We start from the raw sequence: 25,674 nt of genomic DNA, 5'->3' as shown, positions 1-25,674 counted from the left end.
TTTTCTTTTGACCGGTGTAGACAATGGAACCCGTGTCAAGCAAAATAATAAAAACAGGCAAAATTTCAAGATAAAAATTGTTGCTGCAATTCTCAAGTCACTCTTATATAAATAACAATATACAGGTTTCAATAATGACAATTATATAGACGCCTGGCCCGAAGTTACCTTCCGGTCTGTGTTTGTAACTATTTTAATTTTTTAATTTATATTTTATAATAATTTGTTGAAATTTGTTGTTGGGTCGTGTTACTTTGTCACATTTAAGTTTAGCCAAGTAACGGTTCTTCTACTGTAACCCAAAATAATACCGGCTAGACATACTTTTAACTTGCTAGGTAAAGTAATTTATTTATTTAGCTTGTTATCAAATATAATCTGCAGAGACTCTTTGCGGACGTGTACCGGTAGTTCAGTTTGGACCACAAAAGCATGCATGTGCATTAACGTTTGTTTAGGTTGTTGTTTTTAAACAGTCTATTAATAACTGTTAATATTAATAATTATTGATATTATGTTAATACTTCACAAATTATCACTTGTGATGGTAAACAATTCTCAGCACCTTAGAACTCAGTACACACTACCCTCAACATCAAACATCGAACTATCCTCTTTCGCCCCACTGACTGACACTGTAGTCACACTTCTCTCCAGCAACCCCACCACCTGTCCCCTTGACCCAATCCCCTCCCATCTCCTCCAGGCCATATCCAGCACACACACACACCAGAACTCACACATATCATCAACACCTCCCTGCTCACAGCACTTTTCCATCCGCATTCTAACAGACCCCTACTTAAGAAACCCACATTGGACCCCTCTACTACCGACAGTTACAAGCCTGTCTGTCTCCTCCCATTTATTGCGAAAACACTTGAAAGGGCAGTTTTCAACCAGGTGTCTTTTTACCTATCCCAGATTAAACTACTGGATGACAAGCAGTCCAGCTTCAAAACAAGCCACTCCACTGAGACTGCACTACTATCGGTCACAGACTCGCTAGCCGAGGTGGAGTCTAAATCCTCGCTCCTGATTCTTCTAGACTTATCTGCAGCGTTCAACACTGTCAATCACCAGATACTGCTAACAACCCTGTCATCTCAAGGAATCTCAGGCACTCTTCTCGGCTGGTTCATATCCTACCTCTCCGGCAGATCCGGCAGGGTGTTATGGAGGGGCTCGCTGTCCACTACTCACCACATGATCACTGGGGTCCCAAAAGGGATCGATTCTTGGACTCCTCCTTTTCTCCAACTACACAACATCCTTGGGACCCATCATACAGGCACACGGCTTCTCCTATCACTGTCATGCTGACGACACCTAGATGTACATCTCGTTTCACTCAGACAATACCACTGTATCAGCTCTCATTACAGCCTGCCTTGAAGACATCTCAGCTTGGATAAAAGAGCATCACCTCCAGCTGAACCCTGCCAAGACAGAACTACTCGTAATTCCGGCACAGCCCACGATGCAACACACAATCTCAACATCGAACTTGGCAATACCACAATAACCCCTTCAAAACAGCCAGGAACCTCTGAGTCATACTTGATGACCAACTGTCCTTCAATGATCTCATTGCAAAGACAACGCAGTCATGCCGATATGCCTCGTCTAACATTAGAAAGGCTAGACCCTATCTCACTTAGCATGCAGCACCACTACTTGTAATCTCAAGGTTGGGCTACTGCAATGCTCTCCTTGCCTAGTTTTCCTGCAAAGGCTATCAAACCACTCCAGATGGTTCAGAATGCAGCAGCACGCCTCGTCTTCCAACAGCCCAAAAGGGCTCATGTGACACCCCTTTTCATCTCTCTCCACTGGCTACAAGTTGAAGCCTGTATCTGATTCAAGTCACGGATGCTTGCATACAGGACTATCACTGGATCTGCACCGGCATACTTTCATACCGTCCAACACTCCTACACCCCATCAGCGTTCAGCAAACGAGCGGCGTCTTGTATTGCCTTCTCATAAGGGCAGTAAATCGCTTTCCCGCTCATTCTCATTCACAACTCCTTCCTCGTGGAACAGAACATTCTTCCTAACTCGGTCCGGTCAACCACATCTCTCACAACCTTCAAAAAACTACTTAAAACACACCTCTTCTGTGAATACTTGACAGACAAATAAAAAACGAATATTACACTAACCCTCTTCTCTCAACAGGTAGTGGTCTAGATTTTGTTGAAACTAGTAACTTCGTATTAGCACCTAATGTACTATTGCTCTTTTATGACATATCGCTTATTGCTCCCCGAACTCTTTGTAAGTCACTTTGGATAAAAGCGTCTGCTAAATGACTAAATGTAATGTAATCTGATATTGTGACAGTCCAAGGTTCATTTTTGAATGGACTATCCTTTTAAATCTGTATTAAGTATTTAAAAGTGCTTCCAGTAAAAATGGGCTTAAGAACTGCTTGGAAATAGATGAGTACGACAAGTTTTCTTGCACTTTGAATGTCCTTCTGGACTCTTTATTTCCCATGCATAGTTTGGACAAAAATGTGTAGTGGAACTTCTTGTAGCTGAAATAAACAACCCCAAAGAAAATGTTTGACATTCATTACTTTTCCATCGACATTTTTAATTATTCACAAAGTATTTTAATTATCTTTCACTTGTGTCAGAATGTTCGCGAGTAAGTCCTTCAGGGAAGGGTTCAGGACAAGAAAAAGTGCTTTAAAAACATAAATACAATACAAAAAAGCTTCTAAAACTAAACATTCAGCATTTTTTGTACAACACAGTGCAATAGAAAAGGGATTAGCAAAGGTCAAAATAGGGCATTCAGCACTGTTCTTTTGGACTTTGTGACAGTTGCTAAATTATTAAATGATGGAATTGTAAACACCTCTGTGTGAATTGACAACAGGTACAGCACCGTTCAAGAAATTCAAACTGAGTTTTGCGTTTTCCTGTCTAGGTTGCTTTTGTAACAAGGAAAATGGAAAATAGCACTGGTAACATACACAAAGTCCACTTGGTGGGGTAGATTGAGGATCATTGTGAAAGTTGGTGACCCGTTGTTGCAGACATGTTGACGAGAGTTTTTGTTAAGGCTTTGCCAGGGTAGCCAGCTCGCAAGGACAGATTGCATGACGCTGTAGTTTAACTTACGCACGTACGGAGGAAAATTAAACAGTGAGTCAGAGAATGCAAAAATGAAAGAGAAACAAAGCAATCCGGTTGCCAGGAAAACCTTACTGATCGAGTTTTCAATTCTCTCGCTTATAGTGGCCTTCAACATCGTTCGACAGTGTGCAAGACAATGATATGAGTTTTTTCTGTACTATACTTCATTTTCAGGTTAAAAAAGAGCCACAAGCGCCTTCTCACGTGCGTTCATGAGAGTGAAATTCGCCCAGAGACCCTTTTTTAGGTCAAAAGTATTTCGCATTTGAAGCAGAGAATGTTTTGCGTTGAAGGGAGCTGGTGACCAGAGAACAAACATCTTACACCTTTCAAAATTAAAACCCTATAACTTCATCACAGTCCTTTATAAAGATTCAGAAAGCACAGCCATCTGTTAAATAAATGTTTGGAAGCCATGACCAGATACAGACACAGACTGTGTGTGTGTGTGTGTGTGTCTTACTACAACAACACTTACATATTTACTTCTCAAGTCCAAATGATTGATGTGAAAAACATGACACATATTCCAGAAAGTACAAGAAGAAACTATATCACATTAAGATTGAAATGTTTCTTTTCGACAGTATGACAAATAAAAAGTACTACTTAATAATAGGAAAATAGGTAGTATTTAACTGAAAGCATGAGGACTTAAAACAACTTCACATTTTTTACAATTCAAAATCTTTCAATTCGAACAGGTAACCAGTTGAGAATTTAATCTGGGTTGTACAGTTTTTAAAGAATGACTGAAGATTCACAGGCCGAGGTATATAAAGACCTCCAGTGGGGGTCTGCTTTGACCCTAAATCAGTGATTTAGAAAAAGAAAATGATAAACAAAAACAAGCATGGCTCAGGCAAACAAAATTTTACCAATTTACAATGTCATCAATAAAAACCAGCTCGAACCTTGATTAAACACATTTCAAAACGATTTAAAGGCAAATGCACCTTCAGAGTTGTAAATCTCCAGAAAGAAAGAAGTTTGCAGGTGTGTGGAAATAAGAAATCGGGGGCGTATTCTGTGAGCAAGTAGTCTCATCTCTTAGTGTAATACAAACTTGACCCATAACGTGTAATAAGTTACCATAAGTAACAACACCAGAAACAAAGGAATCGGCACAGAGACCTCCGTGTCTGGCTAGTAACAGTTCTGCTGTCGCGCTGTCCATATGAGGTCGGGCGGTGCCGTGATTGGCACTTCTATGCATGAGAGGAATGGCAGAAGTGACCGTGTAGACTCACTTGACGTGTTCGGCACTGTGGGAGGAACAGTAGTATTTTTTGTGTGCAATGAAATTGGACAGGCTGCTGAATTTGATGTTGCACAGCCGGCAGTAGCGCGTGTTTCCATTCTGCAGAGGGGAGGCGAGGGGCGTTTTGGCCATGGCTGAAGCCGTGTGGGCGTGGCTAAGCAACAAAGCCGCCTTTTCAGGAATGAGCACGGGAATAGGGGTGTGGCCTAACTGCCCCATCTCAGGCACAGGTGACACAGTTAAAGGAACTCTGGTGGGAGACAGGTCAGTGGGAGACGCCCCTACGGATTGCTGTTCTGGAGGGTTTCCATTAAGCAAGGGTGAGGAGGGCGAGGTGGCTTCTAGTTTAATGCTCTGGCCGTTCACGCTGTCCCTATGGGGTCGTGTGCTCAGTTTAGCAGGGGTGAGAGGGGCTGCATCACGTGGGCTCAGACTCGGACTGGGACTGACTCCAGCCGAATGTGTCTCGGGATGTTGCGGTAGCGTGATCACTAGACCGTGAGCCATTTTGAAATGCTCTACAAGGTCGCAGGTTAGCTGCCTGTTGGGAGGGCAGTATGGACAGACCACTGGAGGGGTGCTGGCGGTCTTCGCTCCATGAGCCGCATTAAGAGGGGTGGACTCAGATGGGTTTGCAACCGCTGCAGTTTTGCCCATTTTTGCATCTGGGTGAAAGTCCACGCCGCGGTTCTTGGGTGAGGTGGAGGTGGGTCTCTTTAGCCGGCTGAGTTGCTCCAGCGTTTGGGGCTGTAGGGTGGTCGCTGGGCAGTAGTAGGTCTTGTGCGCCAGGTAGTTTTCAATGCTGTTGAAGCTAATGCTGCAGGCGGTACACTTGTGGTAGTCGGTTAGGGGCACACCGGGAACGCTGGTCCCTCTCGGGTTCTCTCTTAGTCTGGGTCTTTTACTCAAGTCGATGGGGCCATCGCCTTCAGGACTGGAGGTCACAGACACGTGGGAGTGCGGAGGAACGGAAGAAACCTCCTGTTTCACCCCCAGGCCAGTTGCTGCCGTCAAAGCAGCAGCGTTGGCCAAAGCCTCGCTTTGAGCCATATGGATCTCATACATCTTCTTGCGCTTACGTGTGCGGATAGGTTGGGGTAGGAAGGCGGTCTTGCCAGAATGAGACCGATGGTTGGAGGGGTCATGTCTTGAGGCGCAGTAAAATCGCTTGTGCACGGTGTAGTTTTCATGCCGGCTGAAACGAATGTTGCAGGCTTGGCAGAACGTGCGAGTTAGATCGTCCTCGAGGTCTTCAGCAGACCCGCTCGGGCTCTGGCTACCCTCACTCGCCTGTCCACCTCCAGGCCCCTCCCCCTCTGAGGAAGAGGAGCAGGTGGCATCCTTCATCCCTGGTTCCTCACTCTTCACCTCCACTGTTTTGGGCTCTGAGGCCGTGCCTCCTGGGGCAGGGTCGGAATAGCTGGGTGATTCCGAGGCCGTGCGGCTAACAGGTCTGGCCTGAGGTGAAGTGGCGTGGGCAGCAGGAGGTGCGGCTGTGGCGGGTGCCCCTTCCTTCACAACGCCTGCAGCCTCCCCCTGCTGATGCCTGCTGGAACAGTAAAGCCTCTTGTGCACATAGAAGTTGTTGATGTTGTTGAAGGTGATGTCGCATTCAAAGCAAGTGGCTCCCTTGTGAACGCTGGCGGGAGAACCGGGTGGGTAGAAGGCCTGCGGTCCAGCCGCTGCTCCCTGGCCCTGTTTAATCCGACTGTGGACCATCTCTGACATTTTAGCCAAAATCTCGGATGCTTGGGGCAATATGGCAGCCTCAGAACTAAATACGTATTGGGGCAAGAACATCGCACCTCCAGGGAGAACCGAACCAGCTGTTCCGGGATGTACGGGGCTGGAACCTGGAGTGGGACTGGTGGGCTCTGCTTTAACTGCCACCACCGAGGGGCTCTTAGGTGAAGTAGACTGAGACGTACTCGTCTTCACAGCGTTTCCGTGAGGGCTGCCTACTCTTTCTTCCTCCTTCGAATCGGTTTCATAATCTGACCGTGGTTCCTCTTTGATGTTGAGTTGGTTCAGGGGACTGTAGCCATGAGAGGCAGAGCTGCCATTGGCACCCGGGCTGGACGAGTCTGGTCTGGACATGCAGGCAGCGGGTTCTCCATCCAGAGGGTCTGGGAGCTTAGAGGAGGGGGTGCTGCTTTGACGAGGCGTAGGGCTTCTTTCTGCCGGAACCCTCACTTCTAGGTGTGTGTGGACATGCTGCTGGAGTAGGGCAGGCGTTTCTGCGGAGTAGCCGCACACTTGACATTTCAGAACAATTCCAGAGTCTCCTGGACTCAAGCCTGTTATAAAGAGAAGATGATGAATAATTAGATATAGGATTGACTGCGAAGAAAAAACACATCAGGTGAATAGATCTGAAAATCTATTGAGTCTAACTGAGTCATTTATGAGTTCCAAAAAGTCTGACAGTGAAGACATAGCCAGGGGCTTCGCTAGACCCCAATCTGCTGTGCCCCAGTATACATTCAAGTTAAAGTTTATACAATTAAGCTTTTATTTAGTGTAATCATTTACAGTACATTGATAATAGTGGCAAAAAACTGATCTATGCAACGTAGTAACCCAATTCACGCTTGTAAAGGCGAAAATACAATTTTAACCGGTCCACAAACAAGTGCGCAAGGGCGACGGCAGGCGACTGAGGTAGGCTATGAAATTATGACGAAACTAAAGCAAGTTTCTAAAAATATCATGGTATTTTGACTCGATTGTTAATAGCCACTGTAGATGGACATCCGAAGTTGTTTGTGTTATGCAGGGAAATGGAAGCAGAAAGGAGCTGATGAGTTTGAGGGAGGTCAGAGGTAAAAACACGGTATATTCCCAGCCTTTTATTAACGTTAGAGGAAAATGTCTCAGGAAAGCCTTTGTCGATAGTGTTAAATTGCTTAGAAAAACATGTGTGTTCTGTATTTTCAGAAATTAAATTAATATAACATTTTCTAGCTCTAGTTTAGGAAATCACATAAAAAGTTGTCAGTTCCTATGGCTGATGGAAACGCCCCTGGATGTAGTCTTGAATCAACTTTTCATCTCTCTCCAATGTATTTTTTGTGTTTAGATATGAGGTATATTTGAGCATATGAGTCATTGCCATGCTTAATACAAACCGACTGCAAATTATAAGCAAGTTTAATGTGAGAAGATGTTTTATCCTCTAATTCCTCTAGTAATTAACATTTTTCTTGTTGCTAAAGCAACTTGAAAAACAGCATACCAAAAATTCCTTCCTGTTACAAAGGGACATGTCAGGTCAGATGTTTTACACAATGTCCTAACTCAGCGTGACAAAATGAGATTCTACAGATAAATAATTTGCACAACAAATGCAAAGCCAACTTGGATGTCCAAATTCACAGTTTTTCAGGATATCAAAAACAACAAAGTACTTTTAAAATGATTAAATACTGATCATAAGCACTTTTATAATACATTATCTTGCATTGCTATTTGAAAAACATGTGACAAACATAAAGAGTGACTAATATTAATGAATTAAGGCAAAAAATACAAATCACAAATATGGAGATATTCAGAAGGACATCAGTGATATTTTCAAGTTAATGTACAACTAACTGAGGCATGACTTTGGACCAGTGCGATTTCACTGTGGGCGGGGTATAAATAGAAAACCAGTGTCTATATATGGAAAAAAAAACCTTTTCATGTCAGGTCTAGTTAGAAATTATTTTAACAAGAGCAATATAAACTTTATAGACACAATGAGCTTTGCATTTCAAGGCTGACTAAAAAGTTTGGTAAGTAATAAATAAATGTAGTATGTAAGTAAGATTATTAGCAATATTTATTTTTAACATTCAAGGCTCGATATGGCAAGATGGCAAAACAATAACAAAGGTGTAGCCCAAAATGTTTAATTCTGTCTTAATTTACTCACCCTAAAAATGAATCCAAATATTTCTTTGTTCAGATGAACACAGAGAAAGAAATTTGGAAGAACGCTTGTAACTAAACAGATCTGGGGCACCATTGACTACCACATTAGGAAAAATAGCTTTTTCTGTTGAATACAAAAGAAGATATTTTGAAGAATCTAGGAATGCAAACCATTCTGGGGCAATTTTCACTACCATTGTCATTTATCCTACTATGGTAGTCAATAGTGGCCAGAACTGTAGCATTCATACAAATATCTTTCTCTGTGTTCATCAGCACAAAGAAATGTGTACAGATTTGGAAATCCCCCAAGGGTGAGTAAATTACAGAATGTCTATTTTAGGGTGAACTGTCTCTTTAAGTAAAGTTTGAAAAGTACTGTTAAAGAACCTGTAGCTACCTGTAGGCAGTTTGGGTGAGTGCACCTCACTCTGAGATCCAGGCTGGCAAACCATGTGACTCGTGACCAGGTGACTATACAGAATGTCTCGTGTTGTGGAGATGAAACCACAGCCGTGACACACGCCGTTCAGTGAGTCCGTGTGGACCTTTAAGTGCCGCTCACAGTTCGCTTTAGTGGTAAAAGCCGACAGGCAAATCAAACACACAAACGGGCGCTCTCCTGAAACACAGACAAGCCAAATTATTATTTACTAAACAGACATTAGAGGAGCTCTTCATTAGAACACCATCAAAATATATGAAAGAGTGTTTGATAAGGGGAAAAGAGAGACGCGTCTTACCACTGTGAGTTCTCATATGGATCTCCAGAGAGCTGGTGCTGGGGCAGCTTTTGTTGCATTGTGGGAAGGGACAAAGCCTCTCGTTGGGGTACGAATCTTTAGGCTTGTCCAGTGGAGGAGAGGCAGCGGTCTGCTGCTTCTGCCTGCTCGCACAGTAGTACATGAGATGGGCCTGGAGATTTCTCTCACTTCTGTACCAGATTCCACAGTCTTTACATGGAAAAATATCTTCTGCACACACAAACACACAAACAAAATACAACCAGTAAGAAAACAAAAGCAACAAGCCTCCAACAACTCAGCCATTTTTCAAGATTAGAAGGGTTCTTTGAGAGGATGTTCAAAGAAGGAGTTCTGCTCAAGAGGAGAGTGCACCATTGGATTTGGGATATGGATTCACTGAATGAACTTACTGCACCCATTTTATTAAGTTATAGTTTTCTTACACTGTACGGAGTCATTCTGATATGCTATTTATCAAACACGTATAATGGACAATTGATGCATTTCATCGTAGGTGGCATGATGTGTGATGTTTTGTATGGCAGCGGCTTCATATATATATATATCCACACACTAAACAATAAATAAGCATTTACATACGCTTGCACACAATTATAAATCAAAAAAAGCAAAGATCTCCATGGCAACGGGCACATCTAGTTTGTGATGTATCCTGATATCAGATAGGGACGATTACACACACATGTTGAACGCCTTTACATTTGATAACAAATGCATTGTCCCAATTATCCCTTTCAACTAGCCTATCTAATGCAGCGTGAACCGTGTCGGCCTGATCATGTTTTACCCTTTAGCCTTATTAACAGTGATTATTCACGGGTTCATCACAGCATGACGTGTTTCATTTATGTGTTCATCACAGCATCCACTCCCACTCCCCACACTTTCACTGAAGTAAAGGAGAGGGCATTATGTACTGTACCCGTCAAAGCTTTATCACTGTCTGAACTGAAGCAACGCTGCCACCTACTGGTGGAGAAGCCTTAATGACAAGCGACAGTGACAAACCACATACAGTAAACATTAAATCCATGTTGCAACATTTGGATTTTACTTCATTTGTCTGCAGACACCAAAACACAAATAAATGTGCCTCATTTGGCTGATCTAAATTAAAATTAGACTGAAAATTATATTTTTAACATATATTAACAAATGTATTACATGTATTATTATAAAACATTGAATAAACAAATGTAAAAAATATATTTTTAAAACATTAAAATAGTTGTTAACTTCGACAACAGTGTTATTTTCCATTTCTTTTTTGAACACTGCAGTTTGAGATACCGATGTTTTGGAATTTCATTTAAATACAAGTACATCGTGGGCTACCTTGTCTCATCATACAAAGCACCATTTCTTTAACAACAAGGTTGAGTAATTTTCTACATGAACCATCCCTTTAAAAAACATACAAATAAAAAACGCATGAAGAAACTGTGAAGGCATGTTGTGTTTATCAACAAGTTGTGACTCACTGTTAACCACAGCAGTTGCTAAGATGGCAGCCATGCCAGCCTGCTGTGGGAGGAGCTGGATCTCTGAGTGCAGAGCAGCGGGATACGCAGGCTCCTCCTTCACCCGTACAGCGCCCGTCTTCGAATGATCAGCAGTAGAGCAGGACAGCCTCGCCACAAGTGCATTGCCGCTGGAAAGGTCCTGTGTGAGCTTACAGAATAATGCTCCTCCTGTAAAATAAACAACCAATGTTACTTTCAAAATAATGATTTAAGACACCTGTGATTAGAGAGGGGTGCGTTTAATTCTTACCCTGACTGTAGATGGTGCAGTTTGACTCCGTGGGGCATGAAGTCACAGGTATTCTCTGGAGCCAGTAGTCTGCGTCTTCACACTCCAAAGACATAAAAGAGCTCTGGAAAAAAACACAAAGAGAAATATAGTCAGCTTTCTAGAAGTGCACAGGCAAGATTAAATGGGACTGTTAAACGGACAGTTCCCACCAAAATTCATATTCTGTCAACATTTACTCACCCTCAAGTTGTTGCAAATGTGTATACATTTCTTTGTGCTGATAAACAAGTCAAGTCAAGTAAAGTCAAAGCAAGTCAAGTCAAGTCAAGTCAGCTTTATTTATATAGCGCTTTTTCTAATTTTCATTGTTGCAAAGCAGCTGTACAAATTTTTTTTTACTATAAGCAAAACATATAAGGTCATGCAAGTCAAAACACAGGTCAAATATCAGACAGACTATAAATTCCTATATGCAGTGTTAATGAAATAAAACTATAAAATTCTAAACACAGATATTTGGAAGAATGCCTTTCACCAAACAGTTCTTGGCCACATTGACTACCCTACACTGTGGGAAATGATTCTGTGTCGTAATAGATTTTATTAAATTCATTGATTAAACTGTTTGTAAACAAAATTCTAGTTAAAATTATAGAACAAATACTCGGAATTCTAAATGCACAAATTCTTGAGTGAATTCAATTTAATTTTATCACGTTCAACCCACTTCAACTTGTATAAAAGGATCTTTACTTAATTATTTTGTGGTGGGACTACATACATTATTTTAGTTCATTTTACTAACTGAGAAGTGAATATAGAATTCCCAGCATGCTTTGCATGCAACCGCATTAGGAGTCCTTTTTGTGAAAAAGTGCTATTTTATGTGCTTTACAATAAAATGAAGGACTTGATAGTGTTTATTGTTCCGTTGTCTTTTTCAATTTCGTGGTTACCATCATTCAGAAGATTGGTGCTTGTGCTTAGGCTAAGGGAGAGCTCATAATGTGTTCTGTTTAATATGCTCAGTGAACAGTAATGCTGATGCCAGTACTGAGACAACTATCAGCTTACTTGTATATTATATATTGATATGTGCGTTTTCTGTAAATAAAACAAATGTTTTGTAATTGTTTCATTTAAGTCTAAATAGACTTTTCATACATTTTAATTTTTAAGGTATCCTGACAACAGAAGCTCTCAAACAGCTTTAGCCCATTTACGCATTAACCAGCATATTTATTAGCAATTTCTCTTGCCACTTGTTTGTCATTATGCATCCTATTTTATTGCATGTGGACATGCTCTGTTGTAATAACTGTAGGTTAGTATCTTTATTGTTACAGTTGGTTGAAAGAAATACAAAAACACATTCAAAGACTTGTTTTTTTAGACTAGGCAACTGTTTTACAGTTTATTATAATTCATCTTCCAATATTTATTTTCTCAATGTCCTTAAGTTACACTAGTGCCTATCTAAAACACTGATGAAGAATTATCATGTTAAAAGGGGTGACCCATTTACAGGGAAGATCCAATAAATCTCTACCCTCTTGTAGTGCCATCCCAAAAAGGGAATAAAAATTCCTCTAACACCTTCTCTGGATCCGTTCCACATTTGTGGAATGATCTGCCCTTCTGCTAAATAACAGACAGCTTTTGTTCAAAGAAAAAAAAAGAAGCTCAATAACGGTTGAAAGGGTATACGATGCGGGTAATATCGTTTAATTTTCAACCACATGTTTTTCTTTTTGGAAAATGACCGTAGGCTAATATGCAAAAGCCAAAAGTTGTGTGTGGGCGATAACTAACTCGCATAAAAAAAACCCACCACCAACACAAGACTGTTATGTAGTGAAAACGGAGACCAGGCACATTAACTGTCTTTCAGACAAAAATTCTTGATAATGGACTTAAAAAGTATTCTTCTTGCCTCAGAGCAGATTGTCTCTGATCCGATCCACTAGGTGGCAGCAGTTTCGTAGTGCCGGTTCATTAATAACCTTATGTTTAGGAAAACCTTCATTCACGGTCCTTCATTCACTACGCTTAGTTTAAGACTCCCCTTTGGGAAAACTAGTCATTATATGATCGACACGCTGCCAAATCAACTTAAAAAGACACGAGAAATTGAAACGCCATTAGTTGAAATGTGTTAAGCAGGATTAGAAGCCACCAGTCGACGGGTTGAGAGGAAGAGACGGGCAGCAGAAGAGGACAGCTGAAGGGTTTCTTTCTAATTCTGTCTGTTCTGGCCCGAAGATACGGTCCGTATTGTATTTCATGGGGAACTAGTGCTGATGAGCAGATAGGGCTCCTTTTGTTTTAATTTGAAACCCAATGCTGGAGCCGTCTGTGGCATAAGTGCTGCGTGCTTCTGCTAATTTGTTTCAGACTCATTTAACGACTCGACTTTAAGCTTTACAAAAGGAGAGGGCAGCGTGGTCAGACCTCGCCTTTGACAAAACACTTCCAGACAAATGCTCGCTCTAATTAAACACACACGCGAGCGCGTCGATGCGCAGATTTGTACACGCAGATGCACACGGAGAGTAAATGAAGAAGTAAATGGTTGTGACCCACTATGAATAGTGAACAAGAAGCGGTTCATAGCGATCAAGGCGAACAGAGGGGGTCCATATCTCAACTGGTAAATAGAGGAAATCAATGGTCAGGTGATCCGGTACAGTACATAACGCAATGATCACATTACGTCCACCTTTTTTGAATCGAGTCTTATGGAAAAATCACCTTCCCAGTCGTAGTGCAACAGATGTCTTCCTGAATTCTTCTGTGTTTAATTTCCTGTTATTGCTTCCATACCTATAAACGTTTTCCAGCTCCTGCTGTAGAGAAGCAACCTAAAGCATCACCACATACTGTAGAAGGTGTGACGTGTTGAGGCTGTGCCAAACAGTTTATTAAGATCAGAACTTTGTCACATTAAAGCATAGATAGTTTCTTTATTGTTGATATACTAATGCCAAGGTGCTATTTTCAATTAAACAAGGCTTTCTACCTATTCTTAAAAACAATTGAGCATGATGAGTATTGTGTAAAGGCTGTGGGTTCGAGACCCAGGAAGACACTTTCTGATAACGTACACCTTGAATTGACCGAAAGTTGCTTTGGGTAAAAGCGTCCAAACGCATGAATGTAAATATAAATAAAAAACGATGTCTTTCTAAGATGTTGGATTTTCACTACGCCACGGTTGTCAATAGATTTGTCAAATTATTTGGTCAATAAATCACACTCAAAATAGGAATGTAGGGAGTCAGAGAGAGAGTTTGTACCCATTGTGAGTCTTAAGGCAGAGTATGAAATGTAGCGGCATCTAGTGGTGAAGTTGCGAATTGCAACCAACGCCTCACTCCACCCCTCCCCTTCAAAGCACTACGGAGGCTAACAGAGGGCTAAAATGTCGTCAATATTTCGGAGATGACAACTTTGTAGAGCAGTTTGTCTATCTCTAATCTAAACGTATTCAGATAACATGATTGTTGAATCACATGTGGTCTGAAACCAATGATGTAGCCACCAATGTGATAGGAGAAACAAAAGTTTAAGAATCAGTCAAACACTTATCTGAAATATAATCCCGGAAAGATTCTCCCCAAATTATTATATGAGGATGCATTCGAATTTTGACCGTACTGAAATAGCATGTGCCCCACAGTCACACTAACCCCACTAACCCCACAGTCAGGTCCAGCGAGGGAGACGATAATGACCACAATGAAGAAAGAACGCTAGAGTGTAACCCTAATGCAGGTGAATACCCCACCCACTCCCTCACACGCAGAAACTAGGGTACTTTGAGTGCGACGCTTTAAACCCTGTCGAGTGCACAGCTTTGAGGAACAGACTAAGCCCCTCGTCCGAGCCCTGCTCCCTCATGAATATTAACGACGACGGCCGTGCTTTAATCTGCCTGATCCCCACACTGCTGCCGCCGCCCTGATAGCGAATCTAATTATTTGGTCTGATATTAACCAGCAGCCACCCCCCACACTCCTTACACATGCACACCGACAGTAAAAGATGTAGACGCACCTTTCCAACTCACAGACAAACAGACACATGCTTGTGCATCAGCGTCATGCACATTCAACATGCTCACGCAGTCGGGCTTTGTGCGCTGTTATCGTTCTTAAAAACGCCTTCCTCCAACGCTGATAAAAGTTGAATGCAAATTATTCCTGTACGATTTCGTTTCGCAGAAACTAGAGAAAAAATGGTTTCTCCTCAGAAGTGAGTGCGATATCTTTCCGTGACCCTACAGTATGACCCGGAGTTAAATCCACCCAGGTTTACAGACCCAATTAAAACAAATTGACCGAACTCATCGTCTGGTAGCCAGAGGACATTTCTGAACGCAGACTCCATATGCTCCGCATGTAAATGTTTAACATGGTAGAAAGGTATTAAACTGTGTGCAAATACACTAAAACTGATGCTCATTATGATAGTGTGGAACAAGGGTTTAAAAGGTGTTTGCTCAAGATATGACAGCATGTATCTCACGATATGAAATCCTGCAGTGTTCTGTGAGGGAACACTATTGAGAAGAAAAATAACACCTGACGTGGAATGACATCACAATTTCTATATAGTAAACTAAAAGTGTACTAAATAGTCCACTAATAGTGCACTTCAACTCTCCAGCCCTCCACAAATTCCATGAATGCACCACAAAAACAAAATGATCCCTGAATTCACGATTCACAACCGAATGAAGATACAGATTAAGTAAACTAAGGCGCCAACTGTGTGTTACTTCACTACTCTCGCTCACTCTCATTTTTCTGCGTTTTTCCTCCATCGTTATCTTCTTCTGTTCCTGTTTCTCTATCTCCACCTTTATCCTCCTCCTCATCTGTCCATATCCCTCTTTTCATGCTCTGCCACACTCTTTGTCTCCATCTCCTTCCCGCTATCTATTCCTCTCCGTATCTCTCCACACACTCCTTTCTCACTTTTCCATCCCCCTTGCTTTCTGCCCCTCTCTCTATCTGCTCTCCACAGGAAATGGTTTCTTTCCCAAAAGGGGGCTGGGGGGGTTGAAAAGGGGGTTCATACTGTCCCAAACAAAGAGGTCAGTGTGTGAATCCTCCAAAAATACAGAGAAGAAAAGGAAGAGCGATTACAATCAGAATCCTTCTCTCATCCGCCTCTCTCTCACACACACACACACACACACACACATTCTCTTTTCTTCTTTACTTTTCTCCATCTTTCTCTTTTTTCAGGTCTCGCTAGCATATAACTGAATGAACTGCGCACTCTGGAAACTATGAAATACTCAACATACTTTGTCTTTAACGTTGACAGTAGACTACATTAATGACACAATGACTAACTGCTTTTAACCGAACTTGTGTCTCAAATTGAATCAGGTGAACCTTGTGTTTTGTGTTCAAACTCAATAGATCATTCCAATTTTTTTTACATTTCTAGATGTGTTGTGGCCATTCCAGTCTAGTGTCTGTTGAATTTAAACTAAATCAAACCTCAGAAGTGACACAGTCATCCAACAGCAATGTGAAAGACTGACAGCATGACAAGACACATGAAAACTGATAAAAATCTATTTTATCTAGGTAAAATCTTTTTTCACTTTTCAAAAATACAATGTACAAATATTGCATTACTTTAAAGTTAATATCAACTTGTTTTCTTTGCAGTATTTGAGGTCCGAAACAATATATGCAAACAAATGCAAAGAAACAATATTTATATTTGAAATTTGGGAGAAATATGTTTTGGTTCACTAAATAATAATAATTTTCCCTCAACAAATACCTATAAATAGTAATTTCAGAAAACCTGAAAATGGTCTTTGAAATTTTATTTTTTCCAACCTTTGGTTCCAAAATTTGTTTATTCAGTTTTTAAGATGTTTCAAAAATCATGTCTTAATATTATGTTATCGTGTTTTGTTGTGTTAGTTAGCTTTTTGTTATTATGGCTTAAATCAAAACAAACCAACTGCAGTTTGATTGGTATTAATTGGAATGCACATTCAAAAAACAGATTTAGCATCAAAGAACCGACAAAAACCTTACAAATGCAACAGCACTGGATGCCCGAAAATCAGCACGAGATGCAACGTGAGGACCAAAAACTCCCGGATGAAAGCATATGGCTGTAATAGCTAATATTTGTGAAATAATATTTTAGAATTTAATATTACTGGATCAGGGCTGTAGTCAAGTCCACCTTTGTCAAATCCAAGACCAGGACTAGTCGAGGCCGAGTCTAAAGAGGTTCGAGTCCAAGTGAGACGGTCCAGACATAGACAGAAAAAAGAATCCACTTCAAAAATCAAGACCACATACTTTGTTTGTAATGATCAAAAAGCAGATCAATGTAAATAGGTAATTCTATTTACTATAGGTATAGAAATTTCACCAGTGTCCCAAAGCCGAAGTGCAAATTCAGATTTTCAGTCTTTTTATTGTAGTGAAACAATCACATGGGCTTCCAATAGAAAATGTTCACATTCTCAGCTTGTTGACATTTGAATCAACATCAATTTTGCCACCGCAATTAATGTTGAAACAATCTAGAAGTTTCAACAAACATCATTATTGTGATCATCCTTTAGTTAGGTTCTTGATTCTTCACAGTAACAGATTAATTTGGCACAATATCTTAGCGTTGTGAAACAGAATACTTAAATCAGTCATTTAGTATTATTTCATTTAGTATTATTTATAATCGTTTTTTACAGCTTGACGCCCATCACAAAAGTAACCTACTCAAAGAGGAAAGAGACCAACTAACGGAACAATGGATTTGTTTGGAAGGAGAAAATCTGAAAAGTCAGTCCAAGAAAAGTCAGAGACCACAGAAAAACGTCTTGAGTACGGACTCAAGTACTACAGCACTGTACTGGATCATTGTAAACATTCCTAACACACACTCAAGCAGCACAACTGTGCATACACACCCCTCCAAGAAAACAGCATCAAGGTGAAATGAGTGGCATGTAAATGACATGTAAAAATAAGAAACTCTGATACTTAAAACATTGAGATAAGAGATTTGAAAATGAGGCACTCTTGGAAAGCCGGCTCCTGATCTGCCGGTGATCTGGTTTGGAGATAGAGGAAGCTTTTCCTCTCTCTCTGTCTCTTTCTCTCACCAATCCTATCTCTCGTGCTCGCTCTTTCTAATGCTCTTTCTTATTCTTCAGAGAAAACCCTGCAAATCCAAGTACACATGACATGTTGAAGGAACAGTTCATTCTATGAACATTTCCTCACCCTCATGTCTTTCCAAATCTCTATTCTGTTATTTTTTTCTGTGAATTATTTTTACATTCACTTTTGCTTCGAATTTCTTTCCATATGACATATTCACTGCATTTGACGTGGGGCAATAAAGCATCTTCATAGCAAGTTATATTTCTGCACTTATTTCTTTCTTTCTTTTCAGCACAAACATCTCCATGTATTGGCCAAACTTCATCCCCTACATTTCTCCCACAGGGACTGTGCAGATGCCAACACGTAACACCTCCAGTTGGACTCCCATTTAAAGCCTGACTTGCTTTTCCTTTTATCATTATGCAGACAATTAAGAAGGACAATAATTAAGGGTATTCATGCATTCCATTCAGGGAAAAGCAAGTGTAGCGAGGGGTGGCTCTCCGAGATCATTCCACTGACAGATAAACCAGAGATCAGGTATGAGGGTAAACAAACCCTGCTGGAGCGAGAAAGAAGGATTGGTGTGAGAGGAAGAGCGAGAGAAGATGAAGAGCGCTCACCTTGACGTGTCCTTTGTGGGGTGGCAGAGTTTGTTGGGGGAGGCTGGTACCCCCCCAAAAAAGTGGGATGGAGAGCAGTGGGTGGCGGGGCTTATCGGAGCAGTTCTCCTGGAGAGATTATTGGGGGATTAGTTGGGACGCTTGTTTCTAAAACATGATGAAAAGGCGCTCGGTGCATGATAACGCTTTGAACTTCCCACCAGCCACAATCGTGCCTATGGGCGGCATTCCATGAAATAACAGGAAAGTCGAAGTGTAAAGAACAAAGCGGGAGCCGTTTTGCACTAGCATGTTTATTGAAACATGTTTTTTCATTCGTGATACACTGGTATGCGGATAGTAAGAACTAATACAGAAAGACTGAAATGATGATGCGTTTCAGTGATCTTGAAAAGTTACTGTTGGGTGAAATTTTCACTGCAAGCCATTGTGTGTCAATACAAGTGTCTGTGTATCCATTAACAGGTGTGTGTACAGTTTCAACAGCTTATCCGATAAGAATCAGAAACTGAATCTGTTTTATAAAAAGTAACTCATTCGTAAATAAAAATCTATTATAACATGAAGATACCAGTACAAACTGAGATGCTTGACCATATAGCATTCGTATAGGTTGATTATCAGGTATATACTGTATTCAAATAGCTATAATTTAGAGTGCTTTCACTAAAGATGCAAATAAGAGGATTTACATGAAAGACAGCTTGTTGAAACAAAAATGCAGTTTCATTGGTGCATCACACCATAACGCTTACAAATCCTTCACGGTATATTAAGAGAATGATACCTCATATTCCTCAGAATTGACAAAACCGTTAAAACGGGACGTGTGGGAGAATTTGAACCTTTATTTCAAATATCTGAGTTGCGAATCAGGCCTTTGCAAGGCCTCAACTACAAAAACAACCTCCTGACCTCCGCTTCTGTGCCCTGATCAAATACACTTAAACAGATGTCTTAACCATTTTTTTTATTGGGAAGCAAACCCACAACATCCCCGCTTAAACCCCGGACAAAACTGCTGAGAAACGTGCAGCCGTGACAGGACAGACCCGACGCCGATGACCCCAACAGTTCCAGACTCTGGAGGATGTGGAGGGACGGCGAGATGCCGTAGGAATGTGAGATTCGACACGCTATCTCCACCAGATACACACTCCTTCAACGAGGAGATAGCGCAGCGAGAGCAAACGCGATAGAATGCGAATGTGAAAGTTCTGAGCCGAAAATCATCAACAAAGCCCTGCCTCGATAACAAGATTTTTCTTTTAAAAAAGCGGGTGAGCGAGAGTGGAAGGGAGAGAGAGAGATTAGGAGGAGGTGAAGGAACGGTACAGGGAGGGGGAGCGTGGGGGGGCCCAGCCATACAAATTCTCATAATATATGAAATCTTAGAAATGAGAGCCTATCAAGTAGAAATCAATCACTGGGGTTTGTTGTCCAGGAGGATGGCGCCACGCTGAGATAAAAGAGAAGCGTCCGTCTGGGGGGTGGGGGGGAGTGGTGTTGCAGCCAAACTCATCCAGAAACGTCCAAGCACAGTTCAGGGACAAAAGGTGACACTCGCCATTTGCGTACACCCTTACTCCTGATTATTATTTCTTACTTTGAATCGGTGAGAAGCCAGACGTCCACCCATTTCTCTTCAATTTAATAGGTTAGCAGAAGGGGGCGGGTGATAAACGCTAACGTTCTTGTTTTCCACAACTGCACACATACTCTTAAACCAAATCAGTTAATAAGGAACGGTAAAGATGGCTGTCATTTTGAAATTGTACAGTAAGCAACATTTCGTGAGCATCCATCTTCTGTGGAAATCAGCCAAGTGAGGAACTATGCTTGTGTTTAAAAGCGTTTGGGTCTGTGTGTCAGTGAACGTTATCTCTGAAATGTTTGAGAACATGGCCTGAGCCAGGAAACCTCTCCCAGAGCTGACATCGCATGATCAGATGGACCAACAGCACATGACAGAAGAAAGACAGAAGAAAGATCATGGTCTTCCTGATTTCACAGCAAAACACAAAGTCCTTACACATGTGCACCAAACCCTGCTGACCGCTACCCAAATACCTTAATCGTGGAAATAAATGTTATGTTAAAGGGACAGTTCACCTAAAAGTAAAAACTCTGTCAGCCTTTATTCATCCTCACATTGTAAAAAACTGTATGACTCTTCTGTGAGACACAAAAGAAGATATTTTAAGATTCCAATGTTGTTTGCTTACCAACGTTCTTTAAAATATAATTTTTGTGTTTTCTGCAGGAGAAAAAAAGTCATACAGGTTTGGAATGACTCGAGGGAGAGTATAGGTCTTTGCACATACAGTCTGAAATTGTCGTATGCGCTTTTTAAGTATTTCGTATCGTATGGTTATTCAAAACGCCTCTCAAAATGCTTGTTACGGATGCAAGAAACGCAGAAAATCAAACCCAGTCCGAATTTTTTATGACTGACGAAAATATCGGAGGCAGTGTGTATTTGTGATTGACACAATGTGAGGTCGTATTTATGTGAGAAATTTTGGACGCAAATTTGTGCAATGGCCTTTAATGGTGAAAGATTTTTGGGTGGAATGTCTCTTTAAAAAAATAAGATATTATTACAAAAACATGACGATGCATCAAACGTGGTAGTGATCTCTCCTTTACCTCATTGGTAGTTCCATCGGTGGGCTCCTCTGATTGGATGCTGCCAGAAAATGGACCCCACACAGTGTCAGCAGGCAGATCCCTGAGAGCCAAGACCTTGATGTCATCAGCAGCCCCGCTCAGCATAAGATCATCTGTTTACACACGAACATACAGAAAGAGAAAGCCTGTGTTAGTACTTCGAACCGATAGTACCGGACTGATAGTTCATTTTAATAGAGTTAGGGATTCAAACAATCCTGTAGCACAGGTACCAAACATGAATGTTAGCTCAAATTCACCAGGAGGATAAAAACAGAAAAAGCAACACTCAATGTAACAATCAAGTTCAGTCTGTGAAACATCAATTCAACTTTAATTCAAGCGTCAGGACCACTAGGGGGAGTGATGCTCACGAGCACCGACACCGGCCCAAAACGGAGAACATTTGTACTTCCTATGAGTGATAAGCAGAACAGGCATGGAAGTCAAGGCTTTGGTGAGTCACAAACACAGGCCTGACACAGGAACAAACACAAGCTCCACAAACAGAGATAGAGACACAGCTGACACAAAACCCAGACGTCCACGCCACACGCTTTATGTTAGTTAGCGACAAAGGCTGACCTGTGATGGTGATTCACCAGTTCCTGATTCTCCATCCCAATGCAGGTCTGCTTAACCCCCCAGCCTCGCTTTTGGGGGTCGGGCTAAAGTGCCACAGCGATAAGAGTGTTTGTCTAACACTCTCCATGTCAAAACACTCATCTATCTTCTCTATATCTATCCCCACCAGAGAACAACAGACAGACGCTGATAAAACGGCTTTCCCACAGCCAAGACGTGGAGCGAGGGGAGGGCACGAGGGCAATGCGAGAGAGAGAAAGTGAGAGAGAAGAGGGTGAATCGGAGAGCTCAACAAGAGGACACATGCTGGACAGAAACCCTTAGAATTACAGAAAACGATAGCAGAATTTTTTTGGTCATAGCTTCATTAAATATTTGAAGTCAGAAGTGGGTCTGGCTTTTCAGCGGTCAGAAGTTCAATGTTTTATTATGGATTCCTCTGTTTACTAATCTAAGCTGAGCATCAGAATCCATCCTGACCGATCACATGACATGATCATATCACACCGAAGCCATTACTATCAAACCAATGATCAACTATAATATACCATATTAATTCCTTCATAAGCAATCTGTTGAGTTTCTTCCTGGCAGATGGTGACGGACGACAGGTGGGTCTTTGAAATATATATTCTTTTAAATTAGTATATAATGCATGTTTAACCTCAATGTTCCTGCATTTAGTGTTTTTATAATTGTCATTGTTATGATTCGGACATAAAAAACATTTCCATTATTTTGATACAGTACTATTTTACATTATGGAAATACTATTATAAAAATAAACGAAATACACCTCAACGTAAACAGTTTTTTATATATTTAAAGAAGACATAATATAAAATATAATATATACATTAACATAGCATATATTATGAAATATAATATAAAAAATAATAGATAATACAAAGTAAAAAAGCCTCAGATATAAATTCTTATTTCTTTCCATTGAAATTGTGCATCTTAAGATTCAACCAAATGTGGTCAGACACATTGTACCTTTTCATAAACCGAAATGATTTTTAAGCCAATTATTGTACAAATCAAAATCCCAGTCCTTACAAACGACCCAAAGACCGCATACTCTAAACACAACAAGGTCTTATCTTCAAAACCCCACCATTTTCCCACACAATACAGAGAAAACCCTTCTGACGTTCCTCTTGTGTTGGGCCATAGCAACTCTACTACAATAAGACTATCAGTCTTATCGATAGCACTGAGCGAGCGGTCCCAAAAAATGTACGGTACTCTAATCGATAGCCACTAGTCCACACAGCTCTTATCAATAACCCTCCACACTGGCAGTGTCCATTCATTGCCTTATCAATATGCCTGACTCCACAGACGTAAAACTATACTTCCTTGCTGTGAAAAAGAAGAAAATCAGCCTATCAAGAAAGAAAGAAGGAAACAAAGAATGCTTGAGAGAAATAAGTCTACAAAGCAATGTCTCTAACAGCAGCAGTGTGGTAAACAGCCTGAAGGCAACACAAATCACTTCATCATGGGAGTATTGCAACCAGTTGTACTTACAGATATCACAAGCTTCAACTGAGAGAAGATTCACCTTCAATTTGAAAACAAGTAAAGCGGTTTCTGGCACAACGCATGTGTCGACAGAACGATTGTTTCTGAAAGTTGTTTTGAAAGAAAACAGCATGTCTGTCAGTCATGTCTTTCAGTCCGTGAGAGTCGTGTTGGAAGATATTTTATACACAGATGAGCTCCACTAGCAAACTGCCAGGTGAGAGTAATTCATTATGTGTTGCTTCCAGTGAAAAGTGCTTTTGCTAATGGGCTGTGGCTCTTACCATTTTCCTCTGGGAGAACCGACACACACCCAAACACTCACTGTGAGCAATATATTGTCCAATTCAGAGAACCATTACACTCAAAATCTTGAGACGCATTCACAAAGTTCACCTACATTCATATTTTCTCATTTCATTTTATCACCCTATTGTCATTTCAAAGAAACTTTCTTTCTTCTGCAGAACACAAAAGGAATAAATTAATTATGAAGAATGTTGTTGACTGGCCCGCATTCACTTGCATTGTGAATGGTGGCCTGTGCTGTTCAGTTACCAACTTTCCTCAAAATATATTCTTTTGTGTTCTGCGGAAGAAAGGTTTGTAATGACAAGAGGACGACTAAATCCTGACATAACTTTCATTTGTAGGTGAACTTTAATATCAACACATTAATGCAGGTTCTTAATATTCAATATAATAACAAAACATATGATGCAAAACTGGCTCCAGTGACTGTTCTTCAGTGGTTAAAAAAACATGTTTCTTTGGGCTTCTCTATCAGGACTAATTGATTTTTAAAAAGACTATTGTTGATATCAAAAGAGCAGATCGCTCTGCGGCCATTGATTTTTTGACACGGTACAACAGGAAATCTTTATCGGAGGCACACTACGACCCTACGCTAATAGGTGGGGTTTAACCTCTGCTGAATGACAAATCCTCATACAAATGTGTGCGAGAAGTGTGTTAGCGTATGGGGGCGAACGTTGGTTTGTGGGCAACAATCGTCAGACATGCACCCTGTGGCTAAACACGCCCCAACACCCATCACTCAAGGAGTTCAGTTGAGAAGATACAAATTTCTGGGATATGCATCACATAGTCAGTGCGCCGTAATTTCCATTTTACCCTTCTTTTGTTGGGTGCAGATAAGACACCTGTGTTGGTACTCGCATCAGATGAGCTTCAACAGAACTTTATCATTGACATTTACAGCTCATTTCTCTTAACTGTACTTATGAACTTTTATCTGACCAACACAAGGCAGAGAGCCAAACAGCAAATATGCAAAGTGGTAGAGAAGATCAAATCCACAGTGCTCCAAAGTCGTAGTTTTGAAGGAATCCGACTGGAGAAACAAATAAAACCTTTACAAGCTCTATGATAAATTGTATGAACCATGGGGAGACAAATAAAGCATATGACTTCTGGTATTACAGAGCAATATGACCAAAAACTTTATTGAAAAACAAAAAGAAGGCACAGTGGAGAAAACTTTTTTGTTAAATAAAAATTGTTTAGTAAGCAGACTATAATAAGGTTTTAAGTGAAAGTCAAAAGAAAACTTGCAAATAGTTAAATAATGTGATAATGAACGGCATTAGATAATAACACTTTAGATGTTCCTAAGTGTCTATTAACCCTAACCAACAGGGGGGCGACTGGTGATATCAACGGAAAAGGTACAAATGCAAAGATGGGTCAAAACTGACTCAGTGTTGTACATTTAGATGTTTTATGATTAAAAGACCACATAGATGGTCTATAATCTGTCGTATGACTCCAGGCCTGAGTTTATGTGTGTGCGTTTTCTGCTTTTCCCCGTCTTCCACCATCGTTACCCTTTCATAAATTGAAAGTGAGGACCTTCCAGAAACTCGTCCTGATAATCACACATAAATTAATTAGAAAATGTTTCTTGACATTCTCGCTGCATAGACAGGGGAAAAGACTCTGGGAAAAGCCATCAAATTAATTGTACGGTATGTGACTTCGATAATTAATTCAATAATTATTTCATGTCTACTTTAGCAACTCCTTCTGGCTGGAAAAAGGGACATTTTGATGATAGCAGAATAAGGATTTAGATTTTGAAATGAATATGCAAGAAATTATGCTGAAACAGTGCGATGAGAGAATTTAAACGCTAAGAAAACGTGACTGTGTGGTAAAAAACTGTGGGGTTCAGAAGTGTGTGAAAATCTGGGATTAAAGTCTTATCAAAAACATTTTGTTTACGATTTAGAATATTTTTTGAGC

At 40.8% G+C, this 25,674-nt stretch overlaps 1 protein-coding gene across 2 annotated transcripts in view; it reads right to left on the bottom strand.

Moving 5' to 3' along the window:
• Positions 1-2,580: 2,580 nt before the first annotated feature.
• zfpm1 (zinc finger protein, FOG family member 1) overlaps positions 2,581-25,674 on the bottom strand; it is a 59,933-nt gene continuing 36,839 nt past the window's right edge. The window contains exons 4-10 of one of the 2 annotated variants that reach the window (XM_079465245.1): positions 21,274-21,407; positions 18,625-18,732; positions 10,866-10,968; positions 10,574-10,783; positions 9,069-9,299; positions 8,726-8,947; positions 2,581-6,707 (exon numbers count right to left, since the gene is read on the bottom strand). In XM_079465245.1, coding sequence (XP_079321371.1) covers positions 4,396-6,707; positions 8,726-8,947; positions 9,069-9,299; positions 10,574-10,783; positions 10,866-10,968; positions 18,625-18,732; positions 21,274-21,407 — 3,320 coding nt within the window. In that variant the 3' untranslated portion in view covers positions 2,581-4,395. The remainder of the gene's footprint in view (positions 6,708-8,725; positions 8,948-9,068; positions 9,300-10,573; positions 10,784-10,865; positions 10,969-18,624; positions 18,733-21,273; positions 21,408-25,674) is intronic. The other variant, XM_079465246.1, reaches the window with a different exon arrangement.

Source organism: Barbatula barbatula, assembly GCF_947034865.1.
Source record: "Barbatula barbatula genome assembly, chromosome: 10".
NCBI classification, from domain to species: domain Eukaryota; kingdom Metazoa; phylum Chordata; class Actinopteri; order Cypriniformes; family Nemacheilidae; genus Barbatula; species Barbatula barbatula.
Note: the sequence above shows the minus strand (reverse complement) of the source record. Positions and strands in the feature narration are given on the sequence as shown.